General features: G+C 34.9%; 3 protein-coding genes across 9 annotated transcripts in view; all 3 read right to left on the bottom strand.

Moving 5' to 3' along the window:
• Window positions 1-6,193: 6,193 nt before the first annotated feature.
• LOC127900230 (cysteine-rich receptor-like protein kinase 10) lies at window positions 6,194-9,323 on the bottom strand. The gene is made up of 7 exons (XM_052434656.1): window positions 8,215-9,323; window positions 7,995-8,108; window positions 7,674-7,879; window positions 7,385-7,595; window positions 7,059-7,296; window positions 6,819-6,975; window positions 6,194-6,726 (listed from the first exon to the last, which is right to left on the bottom strand). Exons 1-7 carry the CDS (start codon window positions 9,008-9,010, stop codon window positions 6,433-6,435), a joined length of 2,016 nt encoding a protein of 671 aa, XP_052290616.1. The 5' UTR covers window positions 9,011-9,323; the 3' UTR covers window positions 6,194-6,432.
• A 365-nt stretch (window positions 9,324-9,688) lies between these two features.
• Window positions 9,689-23,047, bottom strand: part of LOC102629341 (cysteine-rich receptor-like protein kinase 8) — a 34,646-nt gene continuing 21,287 nt past the window's right edge. The window contains exons 1-8 of one of the 7 annotated variants that reach the window (XR_008052242.1): window positions 12,892-13,832; window positions 12,552-12,668; window positions 12,246-12,454; window positions 11,847-12,057; window positions 11,267-11,504; window positions 10,589-10,739; window positions 10,139-10,499; window positions 9,689-9,993 (exon numbers count right to left, since the gene is read on the bottom strand). Coding sequence is in view for 5 of the 7 variants with exons in the window: in XM_052434649.1 (XP_052290609.1) it covers window positions 10,191-10,499; window positions 10,589-10,739; window positions 11,267-11,336; window positions 11,439-11,504; window positions 11,847-12,057; window positions 12,246-12,454; window positions 12,552-12,668; window positions 12,892-13,792 (2,034 nt within the window). In the remaining 2 variants the exon portion in view is untranslated. Of the gene's footprint in view, window positions 10,002-10,138; window positions 10,500-10,588; window positions 10,740-11,266; window positions 11,505-11,846; window positions 12,058-12,245; window positions 12,455-12,551; window positions 12,669-12,891; window positions 13,833-23,047 lie in introns of those variants that run through there. The other 6 variants (XR_008052241.1, XM_052434649.1, XM_052434650.1 and 3 more) reach the window with 6 other exon arrangements.
• Window positions 16,616-17,686, bottom strand: LOC102629625 (cysteine-rich receptor-like protein kinase 25). The gene has a single exon (XM_006468167.3). The coding sequence runs from the start codon at window positions 17,565-17,567 to the stop codon at window positions 16,812-16,814; it is 756 nt and encodes a 251-aa protein (XP_006468230.3). The 5' UTR covers window positions 17,568-17,686; the 3' UTR covers window positions 16,616-16,811.

Raw genomic sequence — 23,047 nt, 5'->3', positions numbered from 1 at the left:
GAGTCACAATCATGGTAGATCAAAATCCAGAAGTAAGAAGAATGTTAAATGCTACAACTGTGGCAAGAAAGGGCACGTCAAGAAAGAATGTTGGAGTAACCAGAAGCGAAAAGAGGGTAAAGAACCTGAGTCATCAAATGCTCATGGGTGTGTAGCAAATACCTTGGACGATGGCGAAATTCTCTATAGCGAGGCAACAACTGTTTCAAAAGGCAGAAAACGACTATCTGATGTCTGACTTATAGACTCAGGAGCTACCTAGCACATGACCCATAGGAGAGAATGGTTCCACACATATGAACCTATCTTAGGAGGATCTGTATATATGGGTAATAATCATGCCTTGGAGATCGCTGGTATTGGTACTATCAAAATAACAATGTTTGATGGTACAATTCGCACAATTGGGGAGGTACGACATGTTAACGGCCTGAAGAAAAATCTATTGTCTTTGGAACTAATGGATAGTCATGGGTACAAAACTCATGTGTACAAAACTCATGTGGAGAATGAAATTATGAAGATCATTAAAGGCGCGCTTGTATTGATGAAGGCGGAAAAGATCGGTGCTAATATATTCATGCTTAAAGGGGAAACACTACAGGAAGATGATACGTGTGTCGCGTCAAATTGAGAAGAATCAACGATGATGTGGCACCTCAAACTTGGCCACATGTCGGAACAAAGTTTGAAAATTCTCTTTGAGCGAAAATTGCTTTCAGGGCTCAAATCTGTAAGTTTACCATTTTGCGAGCATTGTGTTACAAGTAAGCAGCATATATTAAAATTCAGTAGATCTGTTGCTAGAAGTAAATGCACTTTGCGATTGATTCATTCTGATGTTTGGGAATCGCCGGATATATCCATGGGAGGTGCAAAGTACATGGTGACTTTCATTGATGATTATTTGAGGAGATATTGGGTGTATCCAACTAAGAAAAAGTCAGATGTATTTCCAGTGTTTAAAGAATACAAAGCGCATGTGGAACTTGAATCTGGTAAAAAGATCAAGTGCTTGAGGACAGATAATGGTGGAGAGTATACAGACGGCGAGTTTCTTGCTTTCTGTAAGCAAGAAGGTATTCAGAGGCAGTTCACGATAGTATACACTCCTCAACAAAACGGAGTGGCGAAGCGGATGAACAGAACTCTTACAGAAAGAATAAGAGCTATGTTGAGGATTGCTGGTCTACCCAATTCATTCTGGGCAGAAGCAGCCAAAACTGCCTGTTATATAGTAAATCGGTCGCCATCTACAGTTATTGGGTTGAAGACAGAAATGGAGATGTAGACTGGAAAACCAGTTGATTACTCATACCTACATGCATTTGGATGTCCTGTGTACGTGATGTACAATACCCAAGAAAGAACAAAGTTAGATCCAAAATCTAGGAGGTGTATCTTCTTGGGATATGATGTGATGTAAAGAGGTATCGTTTGTGGGACCCCACTGCCCATAAGATCGTCATCAGCATAGATGTTATCTTTATAGAAGATCAACTGCAAAGGAAAGATGGAGATGATGGCACTGTAAAAGAAAAGTCAGAGACTGTGCCGGTATATATGGAAAATAATCCAGAAGATTCAGATTCTTCTGAAGCAATACCAGAGCACGAGGAACAAGAACCAGTAGAGTCCGAGGCTCTAGAAGTTCGTCGGTCAACTCATGAGAGACGATCGTCGGCGTGGTACTCGGAGTATGTCACAGATATCAATGTTGCATACTGTCTTCTAACAGAGGATTGAGAACCATCAACTTTCCATGAAACTTTAGAAAGCTCAGATGTTGCTTTGTGGATGACAGCAATGCAGGAAGAAATTGAAGCTCTACACAAGAATAAGACATTGGAACTTATACCACAACCACGTGGAAGAAAAGTTATTGAAACAAATGGGTCTCAAGATCAAGCGTGATGGCAATGACCAAGTGGAGCGGTATCGTGCAAAATTGGTGGTGAAAGGATATGCTCAGAAAGAATGTATTGACTTCAACGAGATATTTTCTCCGATGGTTCGACTCACAACAGTCAGAATAGTCTTGGCAATGTTTGCTACATTTGACCTACATCTAGAGCAATTAAATGTGAAAACTGCATTTCTTCATGGAGAACTTGAAGAAGAAATATATATGGTCCAACCAGAAGGTTTTGCAGAAACAGGAAAGGAAAACTTGGTTTGCAGGTTGAACAAATCTCTATACGGTCTCAAACAGGCGCCGAAGTGTTGGTATAAGAGATCTGATTCATTCATCATGAGCCTTAGATACAACATACTCAGTTCAGACCATTGTGCATATTACAAAAGGTTTGAAGATAATGATTTCATTATTTTGTTGTTGTATGTAGATGATATGTTGGTAGTAGGCTCCAACAAAGATCGAATCCAAGAATTGAAGGCACAGTTGGCTAGGGAGTTTGAAATGAAGGACTTGGGACCAGCAAACAAGATTCTAGGGGTGCAAATTCACCGAAATAGAAATAACAGGAATATTTGGCTTTCTCAGAAGAACTACTTGAAGAAAATCTTGCGGCGCTTCAACATACAAGATTGTAAGCCAATTTCTACCCCACTTCCTGTTAATTTTAAATTATCCTCAAGTATGTGTCCTAACAATGAAGCAGAGAGAAATGAGATGTCTCGAATACCGTATGCATCAGTAGTGGGAAGTTTAGTGTTTGCTATGATTTGTACAAGACCAGACATTGCAGAAGTTGTGAGAGCAGTTAGTCGATACATGGCGAATCCTGGTGGAGAGCATTAGATAGCTGTGAAGAGGATTCTGAGGTACATTAAAGGAACCTCCGATGTTGTATTATGTTATGGAGAATCAGAGTTTACTGTCAGGGGCTATGTGGATTCAGATTTTGCAAGAGACTTTAATAAAAGGAAATTCACTACTGGCTATGTGTTTACACTTGCGGGAGCAGCTGTAAGCTAGGTTTCAAAACTGCAGACCATCGTGGCTCTATCTACAACATAAGCAAAATACATGGCAACTATACAAGCTTGCAAGGAAGCTATTTAGATACAAAGGTTATTGGTGGAGCTCGGGCACAAACAACAGAAAACTCTTGTGTTTTGTGACAGTCAGAGTGTCTTGCATATTGCAAGAAATCCAGCCTTTCATTCCAGGACAAAACACATAGGGGTACAATATCACTTCGTTCGAGAAGTAGTGAAAGATGGAAGTGTGGATTTACAGAAAATCCATACTAAGGAGAACCTAGCAGATGTTTTGACCAATCCAATCAATACTGACAAGTTTATCTGGAGTAGATTCTCTTGTGGCCTAGCAGAAACATAGGCAATATGACAATGACGAAGCAGAAAAGATAGTGTGGAGATTGATTGGTTCTCAATCAAATCTCCAAATGGGAGAATGTCAAGATTGATATCTCTTCTAGATATTCAAACTTTGAATATCAAATTCAAAATTCTAAATATTCAAACTTTGAACTTTGAATTTTGAAAAATAATAAATAATTGAAAAAAATACGTGAATAGTAGCCAAGATTTTGACTATAAATAGAGGGACTCATTCCCTCATTTGCTCATCCAATTTTAAGAAGAGTTTTCTTGTATTTAGAGAGAGTTTAGAAAGCTTGAAATTATAAGCTCTTGTTTTAGTGTTTTGAGAGTTTGGTTGTATTGGGGTTTTGGAAAGTGAGATAAAATACTACAATACTTGTAACTCATTTTCACTAGTAAAATATTTTCTTTCTGTCTTCGCCCGTGGACGTAGGCTAAAAGTCGAACCACGTAATTTTTTGTGTGCTCTTTATGCTTGTTCTTTATTTTCTTCCAATTTTATTTGAGTTGCGTGTCTGCTTCACCCATCAATTTCCTAACATCAGATACGTAATCACCGGAAGAAACAAAAAATGTATCCTTATTAATAATCTAGCAAACAGAGCTAATAGCTTTTCTCCTATAGCTGTGCACATACACTGAATGGCCACATAAATGACTTTGGCTCGGTTTGTATTGATGGGTTTGTCGTTTAAAAGCGACGGTTATGAAATTTTGGAAACTGTAGCTGTGAAATAAAAATTGATGGTATTTAGTAAAATATTAATTTTAAAGTTTGGAATAATAATTTTAAATTATTTCATCAAACACTTTATAATTACGTCCTAAAAGCTACAGTTTAAGTGTTTATCAAAATATCATGGCTATAGTTTAAAAAAGTAAAACTATTAGGAAACAACATGAAAAAAAAAAAAAAAAACTTATTTAGAGCTTGAATTTTGGGAAGATTCCACTTAAAATGTTAAGTGAAGACAGTGTAGGTCTGTTATTTCAAGAGCAATACTTGAACAGTTGAAGATCTGTAATCAATATTCGATGAGCTAGCGTAAGATTTAACAACCACCCTTTCAAGCTCACATAGTTAATATCAAATCATTTGAGGCGAGGCTCGTGTTAACACCCATGAGCAACCCACGAGTAGCTTGCTGTTCAGTCATATATAACAAGGTTTCTTATGTTTTACCAAATTGCTTAACTAACAGTGATGATACCATGCCTAGTTTCGGACTTTCAGTAACAATTAGTCGCTGGACTTCAAAACTTTTGTCAGATTCCACCACATTGACATTGTTGTTATGTTGGAGAAACAACGAGGCAGCTGTATAAAGGACTTTTCTGATCTAATTCTAGACGAAAAGTCGTGATTAAACAGGTCGCAATCCTTGGTCAAATTCAATTCACCGGTTGCAATCAATTACAGCTTGTCCGACTTCTCCGATTCATGATATATAAACAGGTATTGAATATCAAATATATCACAATCCCCTTAAGTTATTTTTATTTGCTGTTATCCTCTCTTCTTTTTATCTTTTTATCTTTATCTCAGAAATTTCCAACTAATAGGGTTCGCCAACATAGGGGATCCATTTCCAAGGTTGACACCCAAGACTTTCTCGACTATGAATAACATTTGAATTTTCCATGTAAGTTTTGGCCCATGTTCACCTTGTCGAGTTCCTTAATTTTGTTATTACTGGAAAATCTTCGCCTTGTAGGATTAAAGCCAGAATCGGATTGGGAATTAGAATACGATACTACCTTAAAATGAAACGGGTCAGAAATTTACTTGTAGTTGTCCTTTTCGAGCAATATTTTACGAATTGTTTATTTTCAATTTTATATGTTTTAAGATTATCTCTTCCGTCCATTTCAAGTTTTCAACAGATTAGAATATTGCTGTCGTCGGAAAACAACTGTAATAATCGGCACGACTGGATAAGAACTAGGTGGTCCATTGACTTTTTGTTTCATTAATTCAAAGGCCTTTTATGGTTGATGTTAGGGTAAAATTTAATTCATCTCTCACTTAAAATGTCATTCAATTTTATTTTTTCCTAAAGGTGTGAAAATATTAATTTACCTCCATTTAATGTCAAGAAGAGCCAAAAAAAAAAAAAATTCCTCTCGTCTTTTGAATAAAAATAGAGGTAAATTCATGCTACCACTCTTTCAAACACTAAAAATGAGCATATTTTGTTTTTATTAGCTCAAATGATAATACACATCAATTTTAGGACACCGCTATTGTCTGCTGCTTTCAAATGTGTCGTTTCTTAGGCTTGGGCTTCAGATTCGATAATCTTTCCCTAAATTCAAGATACAATAGATAAACTACATGAATCACCCTATTTCAATTGTTATTCTAGAGTTTTACAACTATTCATTAAAAAAGCCTGTTCTAGTTGGATAAAAACCTGTTAGGATAAACTTCAGTTTAATCAATATTGCAAGATATTTGTTATAAAATAAAAGTTAATAAATATGTATAACTACTCTGGCTTTTGGGTTAGATATAGTATTTTTAAAAATGTTCAACTACTGTACTGGGCCACTGCAAATAATTTCTAACCCTAAATATATAATTATATATTGATGCTGATGATATACTTGCTTTGGTCGTTGATTTAAGAGTTGGGACAAATTAACATACAAGAGGCTGCTCACTAGCTTGACCTCTTATAATATTTTGATTAGATAATCTCATTAGCTAGTATGAAGAACAAAATTAATAGGTCATTGTCAAAAGTCTACTCTCTTATAGAACATAATCAGCCACTAGATGACTCTGACTCCCCTATTTTAAATATTCTGATTCGTCTCATGAAACCTTTGAAGGTATGAATGGAAAAGTAGTGTGGCCGGTTTGTATAAAAGAATAATTAAATAGACTAGATAATAAGATCAATATATATATATATATATATCGTTATTTTACAATCCGAGAGTGCGAGTCGCTCTTTCACTCTTTGCTGTTCATCCCAAATACGGACTCTCAGATTAATTATTACATTTGTAAAATCCACATACCCTTTGGTTGAAATACAAGCGAAGTGGGGATATAACACTATGTATGACAAGAAAGGCACCAGCCCAGTGCACATTCAAACTCGTTCATTGCCTGAATCACCGAGGCGAAAGATCAGAAATGGTTAAACCATTGACAGAGCAATAATTGTTATCATCATCATCCGTAACTCTTCCAAAAGAGAAGGCAGGTTTTTGAGGCTGGCAAAGAGTAATGGTTTCACCCTGTAACATTACAACAACGGATGACATGGTAGGCCTGTCAAATGCATCCTCTTGAACACACAACAAACCAATATGAATGTATCTTAAAAATTCATCTGGAGAACATGTATCGGTCAACAGTGGATCAATCAGATCCAATGCGTTCCCTTCATTCCAGAGATGCCATGCCTGCATCATCATTAAAGTGGATTAAAAATTTTGCAGTACTAAATATAAATTCCCGAAATAAAATGCACGTTCTTTATTGTAGACAAATTTACATAGGCTAGGAGGTTCGGGGCAGTCGCGCCTCTTGATTGATTGAAGCTTGTGTTTCTCCTTCCTGTTATAATCTCAATCAAGAGTACTCCAAAGCTAAAAACATCAGACTTTATGGAATATAATCCCTCCATTGCATATTCAGGAGCCATATATCCACTATTTACCAAAAAGAAAAATATAATCTTTATTATTAATTGAGAATAGCATATTTGAGCTATAAGTAAATAAGTTTTACTTACTATGTTCCTACTATTCTGGCAGTATTAACTTCACCTTCACTTCCGGCGAATATCCTTGCCATTCCAAAATCTGAGATCTTGGGGTTCATGTCATAGTCTAACAACACATTGCTAGCTTTTAGGTCCCTGTGAATGATTCTAAGTCGAGAATCCTCGTGAAGGTAAAGAATTCCCTTGGCAATTCCATTTACAATATTAATACGTTTGCTCCAACACAGTAGCCCACGTTTCCTTGGATCTAACAATTAAGAGTGCCAGAAAGAGGAATAAATCGATGTTCTGAGAATTCAAAGGGACAATAATAAATGAAAAAGAAAAGCGCATACCAAAAAGGATTGCATCAAGGCTGCTGTTTGGCATAAATTCGTAGACAAGCAGCTTTTCATCTCCGTCAACACAAAAACCTAGAAGCTTGACGAGATTTTTGTGCTGTAGCTTCAATATAAGGAGCACTTCATTTGTGAATTCTGCATTGCCCTGCTCAGAACAGCTGGAGAGCCTCTTCACTGCTATTTCCTTGCCGTCACTTAATACACCCTGATAATTTTTATTTCTTATTTTTAATACAAATTAATGGATGACTTTTTATTTTTATTTTTTAAATAATACTAATACCTTGTAAACAGGACCAAAACCACCTTGTCCTAGCATATTTGAATCGGAAAAGTTACTGGTTGCTACATGTAATGTTTCCAGATCAATATAAAAGTCCTGAGCTTTTAGATCATCATCCCTCCCCCGAACATGTTGATAACGGAGGCCTGTTTTGCTTGCGTCCCCAATTTTATGTAATTGAATCTGCTTTCTTACCATACCCTTCCCTAACACACGAAAGCAAAATTTGAAGAGACAAAATTAAAAGAAAAAGAAAAAAGGGTGAATACAGTTGACGCCAGAACAGAAAATAGCTTGAAAACTTTCCGATAAAATCTTTACTTTTCCGGGCTACTTTTTTTGCAGCAAAGAAGTAGCCAGTGGAAGCAACAACTAGCAGTAGAAAAGCTGCTACAGCGGCTAGAATTATAATCATCCACATCCTCCTTTGGTTGGCTGCATATATTTGAGACCACGAACAGAATACTACATTAAGTTCCATTTTCTTCAAACACCATATGGATTAAGAAATTAATTCTTATGGTGAAATTGCACTACTTACATTTCCCTGATGCTTGGTTTCCAACGGAGACAGAAGCTTCTGTGTCACCGTTATAAAAGGCATATAATTCATACCTCAAATAGCAGCTACGACTGAGAAGTCGTGCTCCTCTTGAAAAAAAGCAGCAAGATAAAATATCTGCTGTAGCTTTGTTGAGGCATGCATCACAATCATCGGCAGATAGATCTTTGGTGCATTGAACTAGAGCATATAAAGTGTCTGAATTTGTGAAGGGTACTTCACCAGTTGCATACATTTCGTTTGAAGGATCAAAAGCTGCCAGTTTGGTGAGATTATTCAGAGTGTTGTTCACAACAGATCTATACCTCTCTGGTTCTGATATATTTTTTCTGTTGTATTTAGGAATGTTTCCTGAGACATCCAATTGGCCAAAGAAATTTCCGTAAGCATAGCGCAACTGACAGACCTCTTCCCACACGATTGCGTCGGTTTTGTTTGGACAAAGTTTGGTGATGTCTTGTGTTGCTGTGGTTATGCAGTTGTTGCAAGTGTCATTTGAAATATAGTTGAGGCACATGTAGAGACCATAAACTCTATCTGAGTCATTCCCTGAAGACGCATCGGAAAACTTGGCAGCAGAAGCATTCAAGGCTAAAGAAATGAGGACTTTTTTCAGGTTACTATAGATTGCACCAGCATGTCCATAATCAGCGGCACTGCTTGAACAAGTGTTATAGGGAGGGCTATCGCCAAAAGCAGGATCATGAAGAGTGGCTGTGAGAGAATAAATGAAAATTAATTGAATGACTTTTGTAACACTGATGATATGAACCATATCTTGCCTTTTGGAACCCCTGTGCAAAAATGAAAAGTGTTCTTTATTATGCAGCTAAAACAGTTCTTGGGCTAGCTATTTATGGTGCTTCAACCACTTCGTTCATGGTATTTTCTTGGAAGAATTCTTAGTGGACAAATATATTAGTCATTTTCTAGTAACTTTGTGGTGAAGCATAGAAGGCTAGAGATTTCGAGTCACACGATTACTCTGGCTCAGGGAGAGGGGATATTTACATTTTTAATTTTGCATGAGTAAAACAGTAAATTGTAGCCCGTAGGTAGCTGAGGAAAAAAAAAAAATTGGTAGGACTTTGACTAATTGAGCGTAGTTTCTGGGAAAGTGTTACTATAATAAATAACTCCTTAGTCTGACTGAATTGAATTGATGTCTGGAGTGATGATAGATAAACTTATGAAGCATGCATCGAAAGAAAAAGATTAGCAAGAAAACAAATCAAAAGTAAACTAGCTGGCCATTTCGATACGTCAATGACGATAAACTAATTGTAATAAACTTGAGGGGCGGCTTTTAATAAGCAGGAGGTCAATGTAGAATCTCCGTTGCAAACCTGCAATGCAAAGTGGTTAACTTCAACATGTAATCCAAGGCCCATCCATAGGCAAATGGAAAGGAGCTTCAAAGAATAACCATAGAGAATGCAAACCCAGACACCCAGAAGAAATAACTTTTGCACACTGCACAATGACACGAAATAAGTTGCGTAATCTCGAGTGTTGAAATGTCTCCGTGACGGAATATTTCAACTGCACACCGAGACTATACAAAGGGTAGATTTTGAGATAACAGATTGCTACTAGTTATCACTGCAACGTTAGTCTATACATTTTTGGGTTATAGACAAAAGAAGCAATCAGCTGGATAAGAAAATTGCCGTAGCTGTTTGGTATAACAAATCATCGCTGCCAAACCTATTTCCAATGACTGGGTTGTGAAAATTTTCTTGCTTTTGCATACTTTCTCTGAATTCCTGACATTGAAAGAAATTTCTTCAATGTCATATAATCACAATTTTTTCCAGCAGTAAATCAAGAGTATAAATGGGGATGTGATAGAACCGAGTAGTCTAGTTTGCATGTATAAATATTAACAAGGAACATGACTTACGCATATGTGTCCTAAATCTTCAAGAAAAAAACTTAGTGTGTCCTCATCATTATCACCGGGGGGATACATCTGAAACAGTAACATTATTAACAGTACAAGCTTTGGCGGGCGATAAAAAGTGACCGGAATTCGCAACAACTCGGCCTACAGAAAATGCAGGCTCGGTTGGTTGAGGAATTGTCATGGAATCACTTGCCAACATAACAACCACTGATGACATGGTAGGTCTGTCTGCGGGGTCTTGCTGAACGCATAACAATCCAATATGAATAAATTTCAGCAGTTCATCTGGTGCACATGACTGCTTTAGTACTGGGTCTATCAACTCCACTGCAGGTCCTTCACACCATAGTTTCCATGTCTGGAATATTAAAAAGGTCGAAAGCAAAGATTAGGCTATCGAATTATTTTTTAAAAGAGAGAGAGAGAGAGAGAGAGAGAGTTACATACGTAAGTAAGGAGGGTTTGACCATGTTCGGAAAAATAAAATCCATTGTTCTTTCTCCCACTTATTATCTCTAGCAGAAGAACTCCAAAACTGAAAACATCAGATTTAATAGAAAATATGCCTCCCATTGCATACTCTGGGGCCATGTATCCACTGTTTGAACAACAAAATAAGATCAAAGTTATGGAAAACATAATAAAGTCTTGGAAACTTGCTTGTTAGCCTCATAAAAATTTTATTAGAATTTATAGAAGACAGGTTTATAGCCTTAGCTTAGGTTAATGATTAATCCTTTGCAGAAGCATAATAGCATTTCTAAACCACCGTTTTTCTTTTGTTTCTTTTTTAAATTACATAAATGTAAAATAAACACATTGCCAACTCCAACGTATGCAGAATTCAAACCCAGATATTTTGAAGCATCCCACCAGTTGAACCAACTTCTTATTCTTAATTCTTGATGTTCTAATTTTATAACTGTCATCAATAGAATCTTCGTATAGAAAGACCAGGCTTTATAACGGATTTATTAGACACTAAATTTTCCCCAAGCTTGACAACACAAATGTAAGAAAAGAACAAACAAAGGAGCAATTGAGATTAAAAATGGGAACATAATTTTTTTTTTTTTTTAATTCCAACAGGAAGGAAAATGAGCTTCTAGGATAGAAGCCACTTACTATGTACCAGCAATTATATTTGTATTAGCTTGATTTTGATTTCCGCCAAATATCCTCGCTAATCCAAAGTCTGATATTTTTGGGTTCATATCATCATCTAGTAAGATATTACTAGCTTTGAGGTCTCTATGAATAATTTTGAGGCGAGAATCCTCGTGCAAATACAATATACCTCTTGCGATTCCATTAATGATGCTTTGACGCCTTTTCCAGTCTAACTGTACACTCCTCGTTGCATCTAACAATGAATTGAACACAAGATGTAACTTGATTAGTTCGTCCGCAAGCTCCATTGCTGGAGAAAGGAAGGGAAAGCGAAGGGAGAAAACACCAAAAATTTGTTACATTTGCTATATGTATGTGGTGCGGCAGGTAGTTATGTTACATAAACAGGGAACATAATATAAGTATGGGCAATTCCAACTAGGGGCTTGATAAAGTTTGGAACTAAGAAGAAATCCTTCCCATAATATCTGATTTTATTTGCACAACTTAACAGCCAGTTTACAATTAGGAAATGCACATGAGCCTTACAATATATACAATAGATAGCATTTAATAGAGAGCGAGAGAGACAAACCAAAAAGATGGACATCAAGGCTTTTATTTGGCATGTACTCATAGATGAGCAGCAGCTCCTGTCCCTCTAAGCAGCATCCCAAGAGTCTCACAAGGTTTTTGTGTTGTAATTTGGCAATCAAATTAACTTCGTTCTTGAACTCCTGTAGCCCTTGCCCAGATGTTCTTGAGAGCCTTTTCACTGCAATTGCCTTACCATCCGCTAACGTACCCTGGAAGCAACCATCCGCCGTTACCAATGAAACAAAATAGCTAGCAAAGTGCCTAATCTATAAATATCATTCAAATTTCAAAGAATGAAAGATTGCATTTGGTCAGTAATAATATTGCATTATTTGAGTGAACACATATAGTTTCTTATAATTTATAAAATTGAAGCCATCACCGTATAATCAATTACCTTGTACACAGGGCCAAATCCACCTTGTCCAAGCTTATTTTCATCGGAGAAATGGTTTGTGGCTTCAAGTGCAAGGCGTAATGGGAACAAAGGGAATTCTTGAGATTCCGCCTGCTGCTTCCCTCCTCGTAAAATATTATAGGCGTAATGATTCCTAATTCTTCCTTCCCAGTGAAGAAATTGAACCTCTTGACTGTTTCTTTTCTCCTCTGCAAGTCAATTAACTGGATTTAAATATAAATTCAAACGGGGAAAAGACGAACGTAGAGGTGAGAAAACTTTTATAATGCCAAGTAAATTCTTTGCCTTGGTCTCGTGCATGCCTTCTCCGCCGGTACCAAAGAAACGAACCGAACAGCACTACTATAAGTGCTGATAAAGTTGTGCCAATTGCAATACTTATTGCTCTTCCCCTCTTCCCTCCTTTCCAGACGCAAAACAATATTAAACAAAAAAACAGCAGTTAAGGATCACGATATGTTTGGCTAGCTACACAAGTCTCAATTTTATCACTTATTTTGCAATGATCTCAATTCATCCACCATCTCTACCATTGAATTGTATGAAATCAATGACTCAAAATTTTTGTTGAAAATTTACGTCAAAATAGCCCTATAAATGTATTAAAATCAAACAGAGAAGTTACCTGGTGCAGAGCTGGGTGCTAGAGCTCCTACTGCAGGTACCTTGGAGTAGCGGTACAGCTCGAACCCCATGATACAACTTGGGAAAAGAATTCTACCGAATCCCATTCCCGGTGGGTCGAAGCACCTTTGAATCCAACGAATAGTATTATTCAGGCAATCTCGACAGTCATCTACTGACAACACTGGTATACACTGCCCAAAAGTTTCAAGTCTAATAATGTTGGAAATGTTAGTCCTTTTGGTTGCATTTCGGAAAGAACTTAAACTTGGCATGGCAATTACGTCGTTGAAGGACTGAGCCAGACTTTTGGTGACATTATAAGTGTTTTGAAATATCTTCATGCACAGAGGCGCCGAAGTATCCATGATGGATGAAGAATGATCTGAAAATCGCACCATGCACTCTTGAACTTGATACCATATAAATGCCTCCTTGGTGCCACTACATTTTTGCAAAACGGAGTTAACTGCTGCAACTATACAATTCTGACAAGATTGGAAGCTAACGTTGAATTTACAAAGATAAAGACCATAAACTGAGTCCGGAAATTCCCCTTCTGATGCATTGTAATAGAGGGACTTGCCAGCTTCAGAGTGAAGCTTCTGGTTGAAGAGGATGTTGAGGTTGCTTGTGAACGTGTTGGAAGCGGTGTTGTTGGATACAGCGCAGGATAAAACCATGTCTTCTTCAGCAAAATACTGTGACATAACAGAGGATACAATAGAAAGCAAGTGAAGCCAGCGAATAGCTTGTGAGGCTAAATTTGCGGCAGTCGGCATCGTCCTTCTATAGCTTTTGACCTCCGAAATGAATGCTCTATTAAGTTCCATTGTTAATTGTATATGGTGATCGAAGGTATCTTTGAAGATAAGGTGGGAACTTATGTTACAAAATAACATTGAAGAGACAAGACATATGGACAGGGTAATAATTGATCGAGTCAAACATATATAAAATTCAGAGCCTCCGACGAAGGAAAAAAACAATAAAGAAGTCAATTAAATACCAATAGATAGGATTAACTATGAAATTGAAAGCTCGATTCAGGAGCAAGAAAAATCAAAGTAAAGGAAAGGGACAAAACCTGGTCAAGTTGTTAACTACTTTCATATTAAAATTCATCATCTCATACTTAAATCCGGAATGAAAAATGCAGGGAAATTCCTATATTTATTTATTTAAATACGATTATACCAGATCGATTCAATGTTTTTCTTTTAATATTAAGGGTAATGAAAAATACGATTACGTCGAGATCATTATTCAAATACAGGCAATGAAAAATGCAAGGATGGTTGAATTAGTCGAGATCATTATTTATTTATTTATTTGTTTATTGTTGCCTTCACCGGTTGACCCACAAGAAGCTTGTAGAACACGACAGTCGGTGACACGTTTAAGGGAAAAAAAGAAAAAAAACAAATTTGTCGAGTCAGATAACTTTTGCTTGCGTCGTTATGTTTGACCTTCGCTCCCATTTTTAAGGGACGTGGACCACGTGGTTCACATGGACGGTGTTTTTCGGATTTTTTTTTTCTTTTAATAGATGACTCTATGTGTAGGTCTAAAGATAACGAAGAATATGAGTGGAGCTTTTTAACACCTCTCGAAATTTTTTGGGAAATTTACACTAATAACCATAAAAGTTTTGACTTTTTCCATCTTAATCCCCCAAACAAACTTCTATCAACATTAGCCATAAAAAATCATTTGAGACCAAAATACCCCTCTCTCTCATCTCTTGAATATGTCGAGTGCTTTCTCTTCAAAACTTCAGTTCTTCCATGACTCATCGAACAAGCCTTTCTTTTTCCCAATCTTTTCCCGAAACTTCTGGGGTTGCAAATCTTGGCAGACCACTACCCAGATCGCAACATCAAAATTATTTGGACTATCAAGGAACTTGTTGTTGATTTGAGTAAATATTTTCCAACTCCCCCATTGACATATAGGCCAATAATTCCAACTGATTCTTCTTCAAGGCATCTCCAGGCTTTCTCAAAAGTCGACACCATGCCCACTATTGTTGGCCCACAATTTATCTCCTCTGCTGCATCTTCTGGCACCCTCTCAGACCATGCACATGCTCTGGTAAGCCACAGAAGCAACAAAAATGAAGTCACAAATGCATGCAGGTGTGTCATTTAATTCGTCAGAGGGTGTCAAATCCTGGCATTGCAAACTGGGAAGCAAATGCCTCAACCCGATTTCGGAGGTCAACAATCTCTTTATTGTTCTGGAGACCTTCGTGGAACCCTTTCTGCAGTTTGCTAAGTTTTACATCCCTGATTTTGGAAGGAGTGGGGAAGAACATGGGCATAAGAATGCCTCAGATGTAATGCTTTGCAGTGATGGACGACATTGCCCCAAATATCTGAATCTACGAGCACCATATTCAACTTCCCAGTCTTCCAAGATGTCATCTCCATTTCTAATTCTGCGAAGGACAAGAATCGCAGCAATGATAACAAAGATTACCAGAATAACGCTTGCAAGAGTGATACCAACTGCAAATCCCTTCTTTATGCACGACTTGTTTAGATTTTGGCCGTGCATGAAATGGGAGCATAGTTACATCCAGTTCTCGTGCAGTCCCACCGATCTTAAAGCTCCAGCCATGCACATTATTTGTGGTGGATAAGCCTTAAAAGGCTTGGTGCGACAGGCGCCTGTCGCTCCAAGTTTTGGTGCGACAGGCAACCTGTCGCACCAAGCTTCGTGCGACAGGCAACCTGTCGCACCAAGCTTCGTGCGACAGGCAGTCTGTCACCAGATTCACCCACGACTCGCAGTTCCGAAACTCTCGATCAAGTTCAGAAAATAACTCATACTACTATGCGATACCGATTAGTGTTAGATCCGGATAAATTATGATCGGATTTTACTTTTATCGTTGCCTTTTGCCGTCGCCGTTGGTTGATGATTCAAGAATGGAAAGCTGCCTTTGGTTTGACGAAAGAGGAAAATGAAAGTTGCTTTTGGCTTGTAAAGAAGGGTAATTTGGGGAGAAAAACGTGTGTTTGGCTAATGTTGATAGAAAAAAGTTGAGAGGATTAATTATGAAAATAACAAAAGTTTTATGGTTATATTCGTAAATTTCCCAAATTTTTTATGACACTTCTTTTAAATTCTATTTCTTAAAATATCCCAATAAAATTTATAAAATACAAACTCATATATTTTGAATTAACAATATTCTCATAAAATTTCTCCTTCAAAAATATTTTTATTATTTATGTATAGAATATATTTATATATCATAATCTTAAATTATTTTCTTCTCGTTAAGTAGTTTCTATTCCCATAATTCTACCCTTATAATTTTTTAAAAAATATTTTTGATTAAATTAAAATATAAATATAAATTATAAAACAAGATGGATGTAAAAAAATTGTTGAAGGAATAATTTATTTAAGTGTTTAATTAAATTTTCATTCAATAATTAAGAAATGAATAAATTAGTTTTTGGTCATTTTGGTAATTTCAACTAGAAAAGGGATTTATGAGAAATTCTGAGAGGTCTCCAAAGACATATTCCAATAATAAATTAAAGACCAACAGTCCAACACCCAAAAAGCCCAAAGCAATACACAATTAAAGGCGAAAGAAAATTAAAAAATAATAAGAATAAATATCAGTAAATATATAGAGAGACTCGAACCTTATACCTTAAAAATAAGATGAGGAGGTGTTGATCAACTAATCTAAAAGGTTGTTGGAAAATCATAAACTTGTTGTATATCAAGCAACAATATTAATACAAGTTTTATACAATGACCAATGTTACTGCAATTTTAATAGTAAAATTCACATGCATTATCATATGCATGAGCCTGTTTATTCTTTGTATACGCCAGGGCAATTATTGGTAACATACATATATAGTTGCCACGTACGGTTGGCAATTTACAGCTGCATCAGTGCAACTCGTACCCAATGTTACAACTTGGCAAAATAATTCTACCAAATCCCGTACCCCGCTGGATGAAGCACTTGGAAACCCAGTCAACAGATTTATTTAGGCACTCCGTACAGTCGTCTGCAGACAATACTGGTATGCATTGCCCATAACTATGCAGTGTATTAAACCTAGATATGGTAGTCTCTTTGGTCGCATAGCTGAAAGAACTTAAACTTGGCATGGCAATTACGTCTTTGAAGGACTGAGCCAAGATCCCAGTAACGTTTCTCGGTACAGAAACGTTTCGTACTATGTACATGCAAAGGACTGTGGAAGTATCCATGATGGGTAAAGACTTGTCGGAGTAGCGAACCATGCACTCTCGGTACCATATAATTGCCTTCCTGGTGCCGTTACATTTTTTCATCACGGCTTTGACCGCTGTAGCTATGCACCTTTGGCAGGACTGGAAAGTAATGTCGAATTTACAAAGATAAAGACCATAAGCTGTGTCAGGAAAATGGCCTTCTGTGGCGCTGTAATAGAGGGAGTTGCCGGCTTCAGAGTGAAGCTTTCGGTTGAAGAGGCTATGGACGTTGTGGATGAACGCGTAGGAAGAAGTATTAATATTGTTAATTGATGCAGGGCAAGTCAGGACCATGTTTTCGTCAACAAACGTAGTCTGTGACATTATAACATGGGAATGGGATAGAATGGCCAGCAAGAGAAACAAGCGAAGAGTTATTATTGAGGCCGAAAATAGCATCGTCATTCTGGATTTTGAAATCGGAAAAGCACGATTTGGCTGAATATTTCTTTCTGTAAAAGTAAAGCAAGGTGGTAATTATATATATATACTAGTACAACCTTATATGCTGATTGAGAGGTAGAGACGAAAATTAAACTTCAGTCGATGAGAAATTGAGCAAGGAAATATATATACTAAAGTCTGCTGAGACAGGCAACATTTGATCAAGTCAAGTATAAATATTTTATATATATACATATATACTTCTATACAAAAATTTCACTAAAGTCTTATGGAACAGGTAACGTTTGATCAAATCAAACATTTAATTATATTTTACTTTGAAGAGTTTTCATTTGATGTACGACATGTGAGTGGTAAACTGCAGTTATCTAATTTGATTTTCAATTAAGCATATAGTTTATTGTTAATCTTCATTTTTTTTTAATTAAGCATATAGTTTATAGTTAATTTTCATTTTTTTATCATGTTAGTTGATGCAGAAATCTGGTTGGTGGAAGAGTTGCAACCAGATGTCCACGCAAACACTTAAATTTGTATTAATGGGAACAACTTTGGCTTGCACTTCCTTTGCTTGAGCAGATTCTTGCGACCACAAGCACTTCTACGAAACTGACCTGCATTCACATAAACAGTTAGGGGGACGCTGAATGTTTTTTTCGGTGTGAACCCTCCGATGCTCAAGTCAATAATCATTTCTTTTAGGTAAAACTTATGCCACAACTCATGTGGCTTAATTTTGATTGCTTTTGAAAAAAAAAAAAAAAAGCTTTTTTTAACGAAATTTCAAATTAACTGAAAAAAAAATTTGAAATGAGAGAAGAGAAAGAAAGTGAAAGAGTTTAGACAAAGAAAATAGAAAAACTTACCTACTTTGAATTTCCATAGGTTCTTATAGAGGACCGAGACTCATGTTCCTAGATAAGAGAGAGTAGTTGTTAGTCTATCAGGATCTTGCCCTGATTTTTCGAAGAGAATCCTCAAGTTGACTCTTGATTGAGTCTTCAAGTTGACTTTGTTTGAGTTTCTCCTCGCGAGATCCTTGTGCGAGCACACCTGCAAAGCGACCTGCCTACCACGTGATGACCTAAACAGATTGTTTATGAGTTCCTTAGAATCACAACTCAAGAAGGCTTGTTTACAACTCTAGTGTCAAGGAGAGGATGATTAATGATTTGCACATAATTGTATCCAATCATGCTCCCACTTTTATCCTTCAAACAACATTCTTTGAATTATCGTCACATTTTATTCCTTTTGGTTCAAATTTGTATTCAACGTTTTATTAGACAAACCAAGAAACTTCAAGGATTTTAGTAATTTTTTAGGAATAAACTCATGAAATTTGATTGTTATTATTTTCTTTTAAATCCTTATGATTAAAAAAAAGGTATTTTAGAATTTCTAAATTAGCAGTTCCAAATGGTTAAGAGTGGTGATATTTGACTCCTTATTATATCTCACCAACCCTCACTATTCAGTTAACCTATTAAAAAATTTAAACTAATCTTTATCTCTTAATATACCCAATTTAATCCCAAATTTACCCTTATTATAATTTTTATTTATTTTTTCCAAAGCAGTCACTATATGGAACTTATAAAATCTATTAAAAAAGATCTTAAAATTACTATAATCTCTTTTTTTCTTTAAAGGTCTTATCCATCATTGCCATAATTATATAAAAGAAAGATTTGATACTCCTTCCTCATTCTCTATAGAGTACTGTAAATTAATTTCCTCCATGATTACAAAAGTAGAGTATACAATATTTAAAAAGAGATAATAATTTAAAAAGTTAAAAGAAATTAGAGTCTAAGAAATTAGATTGGCTAAACTAAACATTAATAGAAATTATCATGTTAATGCACTTAAAAACTATCTACTCCTTTTATGTCACTTTATATAACAATAAAATAAATATTAGTATAAAAGTGATTAGCGGGGCCGGTGAGATATAATGAGAGTCAAATATTAAAACTCAATGGTTAATGAATTTTACAATCGTAATCTCTGTCAATCAACAAACTTTTTAATTCAATTTTTTTTGTCTCCTTTTCCCTTTAAATTACAATTTTTAATTCAAGTTTATTGTAATTATCTGTCATAATGAAACCATAAACTTGAGAAGCCATCATAATTATTCATAACATAAAAATTGTAAGTCTACGTGGCCATAACGTAGGAAAATTTCAATTAAATTCCTTGTCTTTATTGAAATTTTGTTTTTCTCATGGTAGGCCTATGATACATAAATAATTTGTATATTGAACAATATGTCATCTATTATTAATAAATTGACAAATATCAAGGGTTGTTTGACTTTATCACTCAATATTTTTAACACAATAGTATTATGATTAATTAATATACTATTAGATTTGTATCTGACTATTATGTGGCACTAATTATTTATTGTGATATGATGTGTATGGTATTAATTGATTTAATTAAGATATTATAACTCAATCCATGGATGACACATGAAATGTTGTACAAACTAAGTATTCTAATAGAGTAAACACAGTATTATTCTTTTTAATAAATAATTTTTCAATATTACTTTATCAATAAATATTATGTTAGATGCATATCAATTGAATAGACATTCTAAAATTTTGTCTCAAATAATGTAGTAAGTAATATGTCGTTTATTAAGTGGTAGATGATTTTTAATAAGTTCTAAGTAAATTAATTATGTTATTTCATCAATTTGTGAATGAATACTATATTATTTAGAGTAAAATTATAGAATTAAAATTTGAATATATAGCACAACTCCCATGTTCATATGCCTTAATTGTCCTCAGTAGGATAAGATGTTTGGCATCCTTTTTTACAGTTTGACTATTTAATTATATGCAATCAAATTGAAAATTAGTTGTGATTATTAATAATAATCAAAACAGGATTGTTAAGTAGCAATTATTTAATAGTTTTTAGTGATCTCAATCTCATCATGTTTAACATTTACGACGGCTATCAAATTCAGCAATAATCCTCTTCCTCTGCAATTCAAAGTCGCACTCGCACATCTTTTGTTCGCATCGTCAATGCTGAAACCAATACAAATACCGTCAAAATCTCTTGAGTGTCAATTTTTTCACACACACACACACATATATATTATATTATATTTGAGAATATTTTTAATTACTTAATTACTTAAATATTTCTAATCATAATTAATTAAAAATTAAATTTAAAATAATTAAAAAATAAGGAAATTCTCATAATTTTCTGATTAATTCTGAAAAAAATTTCAGAATTAATTAAAAATTAAATGTAATGTATATATAAAGAGGATGTCACTAACAAATAAGAAGATATAGCTTTCAATATACTAATAGACAAAAAATTACAATTTTCTATTTATTAAAATATGTGTTTCTGTGCAATCCCTACAAATTCTATTTGTTTCACCTTATTATAATTCTATTCTTGCACTTAGATTGCAATTTGAGCATAATAGATGAAAGGCAGACGTAGAGGATTAGATGAAAGTTGTAATTAGAAGAGAAGAGATACAAAAACGAGCAAGAAGGTGAATGGAGATGATGAGAGAAAGAGAAAAGTAAAAAGAAAATATTAATTATAGATTACTAATATAAATCTATATCATTTAATCTATAAAATCTCAACCAAGGGTCTAGAAATTATGTAAACACTTAAAATCTATTTATCATTTTCAGTAATTTCATACAAGCATTAAATGAATATTAAAATAAAAGTGATAATTACGAATTGGTGAGATTATTTGAGAGAGCCAAATATCAGTATATCACCGAGTATGACTTATGAAGTGTTGGATTTGGGAGTTCGGGTCCTTTTCATGTGGGTGGCCCAAGATCAAATCCCAAAATGTAATTAATGAAACTTAAAAGGCCGAGCGGTGCTTCTGACACCCCTCTGTTATTTTCATAAACCCCCTTTTAAATACACCCGTTAAGATAAATATTAGGCTTTAATTGAAGTGACTAAACTCATGTTTGATGTTAGCATCTGTTAACGTCTCTTAAAAATCCGAAAATGGCAAATTGAAGAAGCGCGATGTTTCTTGTTTAAATCAACGAGTGTAAATTTTGGACTAGCCTCCACAATCGTTAGAATGTCCCTAATTTATTTTAAGCTTTAACTTATTTCTATTTTGTTTAACAGATAAAATAAAAATGAGGGTCCATTGATGAAAAATAATCTCAACTTATCTCATATTTTGTAAAGAAGATAAAATATTTTTCATCAATCCGCCCATATTTTTCCTTTTTTTTTAATAAAATTGAGAATAAGTTGAAACTTAAAATAATTTAAAAATATTTAAAGATTGTCATTTCAGGAGCATATAACCCGCAACTAACCCAATCAACAATATATACACTAGAACTCCTTACATATATAGTAGTGATACAAGATATTAAGTATATCACAATTAAACATCAACTTTTATATAATCATCTTTTTTTTTTGGTGGGGGTTGCAAATTACATCTTATTTTGTTTGTAAAATAGAAATTAATACAATTCTATTTTACATAATCATGCTAGCCGCATATGGTATACCCTAGCAAGATATTTCATTTGTCTAATTTCTTTAAGACTCAGTCCTTTCTACAAAGATGGTCGTTTTTTAATAATCCCCTCTTGTCCTTCTTGCGCAAAGTTGAGTTCAGCTTCAGTAATAAATTGATTTTTTGTAATATGAATTGACTTTACGAAATTAAAAACATATGTAATTATCAATTTAACACTTAGATCGAAAATTTTATATTCCATTATCGTTAGTTCAGTTTAAGACCAGTAATTATTGTGCTTCATAAGTTGTCAATTGGAAGGATTAACATAATTAATTGAATTGGATAACCTTTGGTTTTTTGGGGCACGAATGGATGTTGAAATAGGTAGGAGAGATTTTAAAGTATATCAGAGGCATTATATCTAATTAATGCATATAATATTTTATGTGTACATTTATTTTAAAAAATCACTACGTAATTGACAATTATAATTAATTAAACTATACATGTCACGTATGTGTTAATTAAGTGTAATATTTCTAATGTACTCTAAAATTTTCGGTGATTATATTGTGGCCCATATTTCAACATGTAAGGGAGCATTCAGATCGGCTAAAGAAGACACGAGTCATCCAACTTTTTGGCATCATCATCTTGGTCATTCGATCATCACTTTTCTGCATTGCCCTTCTAGTACTAAGTTCCGCTTCAAGGATCTTTACCTGTTTTTTTCGTGCTAGCGAGGAAAGAAATATTTTAGATTTATTTGAAAATTAAAAATGCAAGAATAACATGGCGTGAGTTTCCCTTTAGCAGTCCTTAGAGTTAAACTATTATTTTTGCATTGTTAATTTCAAATTCATTTAAAAAATATTAATTTCCAGCCAATATCTTCTTGGCTATAGGATAACAACTTGTAAGTAGCTCGTCGTCCATTAAGACTGCTCTGGATATTTCGATTGTCGAAACTATG

This window comes from Citrus sinensis, chromosome 2, assembly GCF_022201045.2.
Source record: "Citrus sinensis cultivar Valencia sweet orange chromosome 2, DVS_A1.0, whole genome shotgun sequence".
Taxonomy (NCBI): domain Eukaryota; kingdom Viridiplantae; phylum Streptophyta; class Magnoliopsida; order Sapindales; family Rutaceae; genus Citrus; species Citrus sinensis.
Note: the sequence above shows the minus strand (reverse complement) of the source record. Positions and strands in the feature narration are given on the sequence as shown.

Excerpts from the sequence above, each read along its gene's own strand:
- LOC102629625 (XM_006468167.3), bottom strand. The coding sequence starts at position 17,567 with ATGACGATGCTATTTTCGGCCTCAATAATAACTCTTCGCTTGTTTCTC.
- LOC127900230 (XM_052434656.1), bottom strand. The coding sequence starts at position 9,010 with ATGGTTCATATCATCAGTGTTACAAAAGTCATTCAATTAATTTTCATT. Across the intron at positions 7,596-7,673 it reads GTTTTGGTCCTGTTTACAAG|GGTGTATTAAGTGACGGCAA; the intron begins GTATTAGTATTA and ends AAAAATTATCAG. Across the intron at positions 6,727-6,818 it reads CCCCGAACCTCCTAGCCTAT|GCATGGCATCTCTGGAATGA; the intron begins GTAAATTTGTCT and ends ATGATGATGCAG.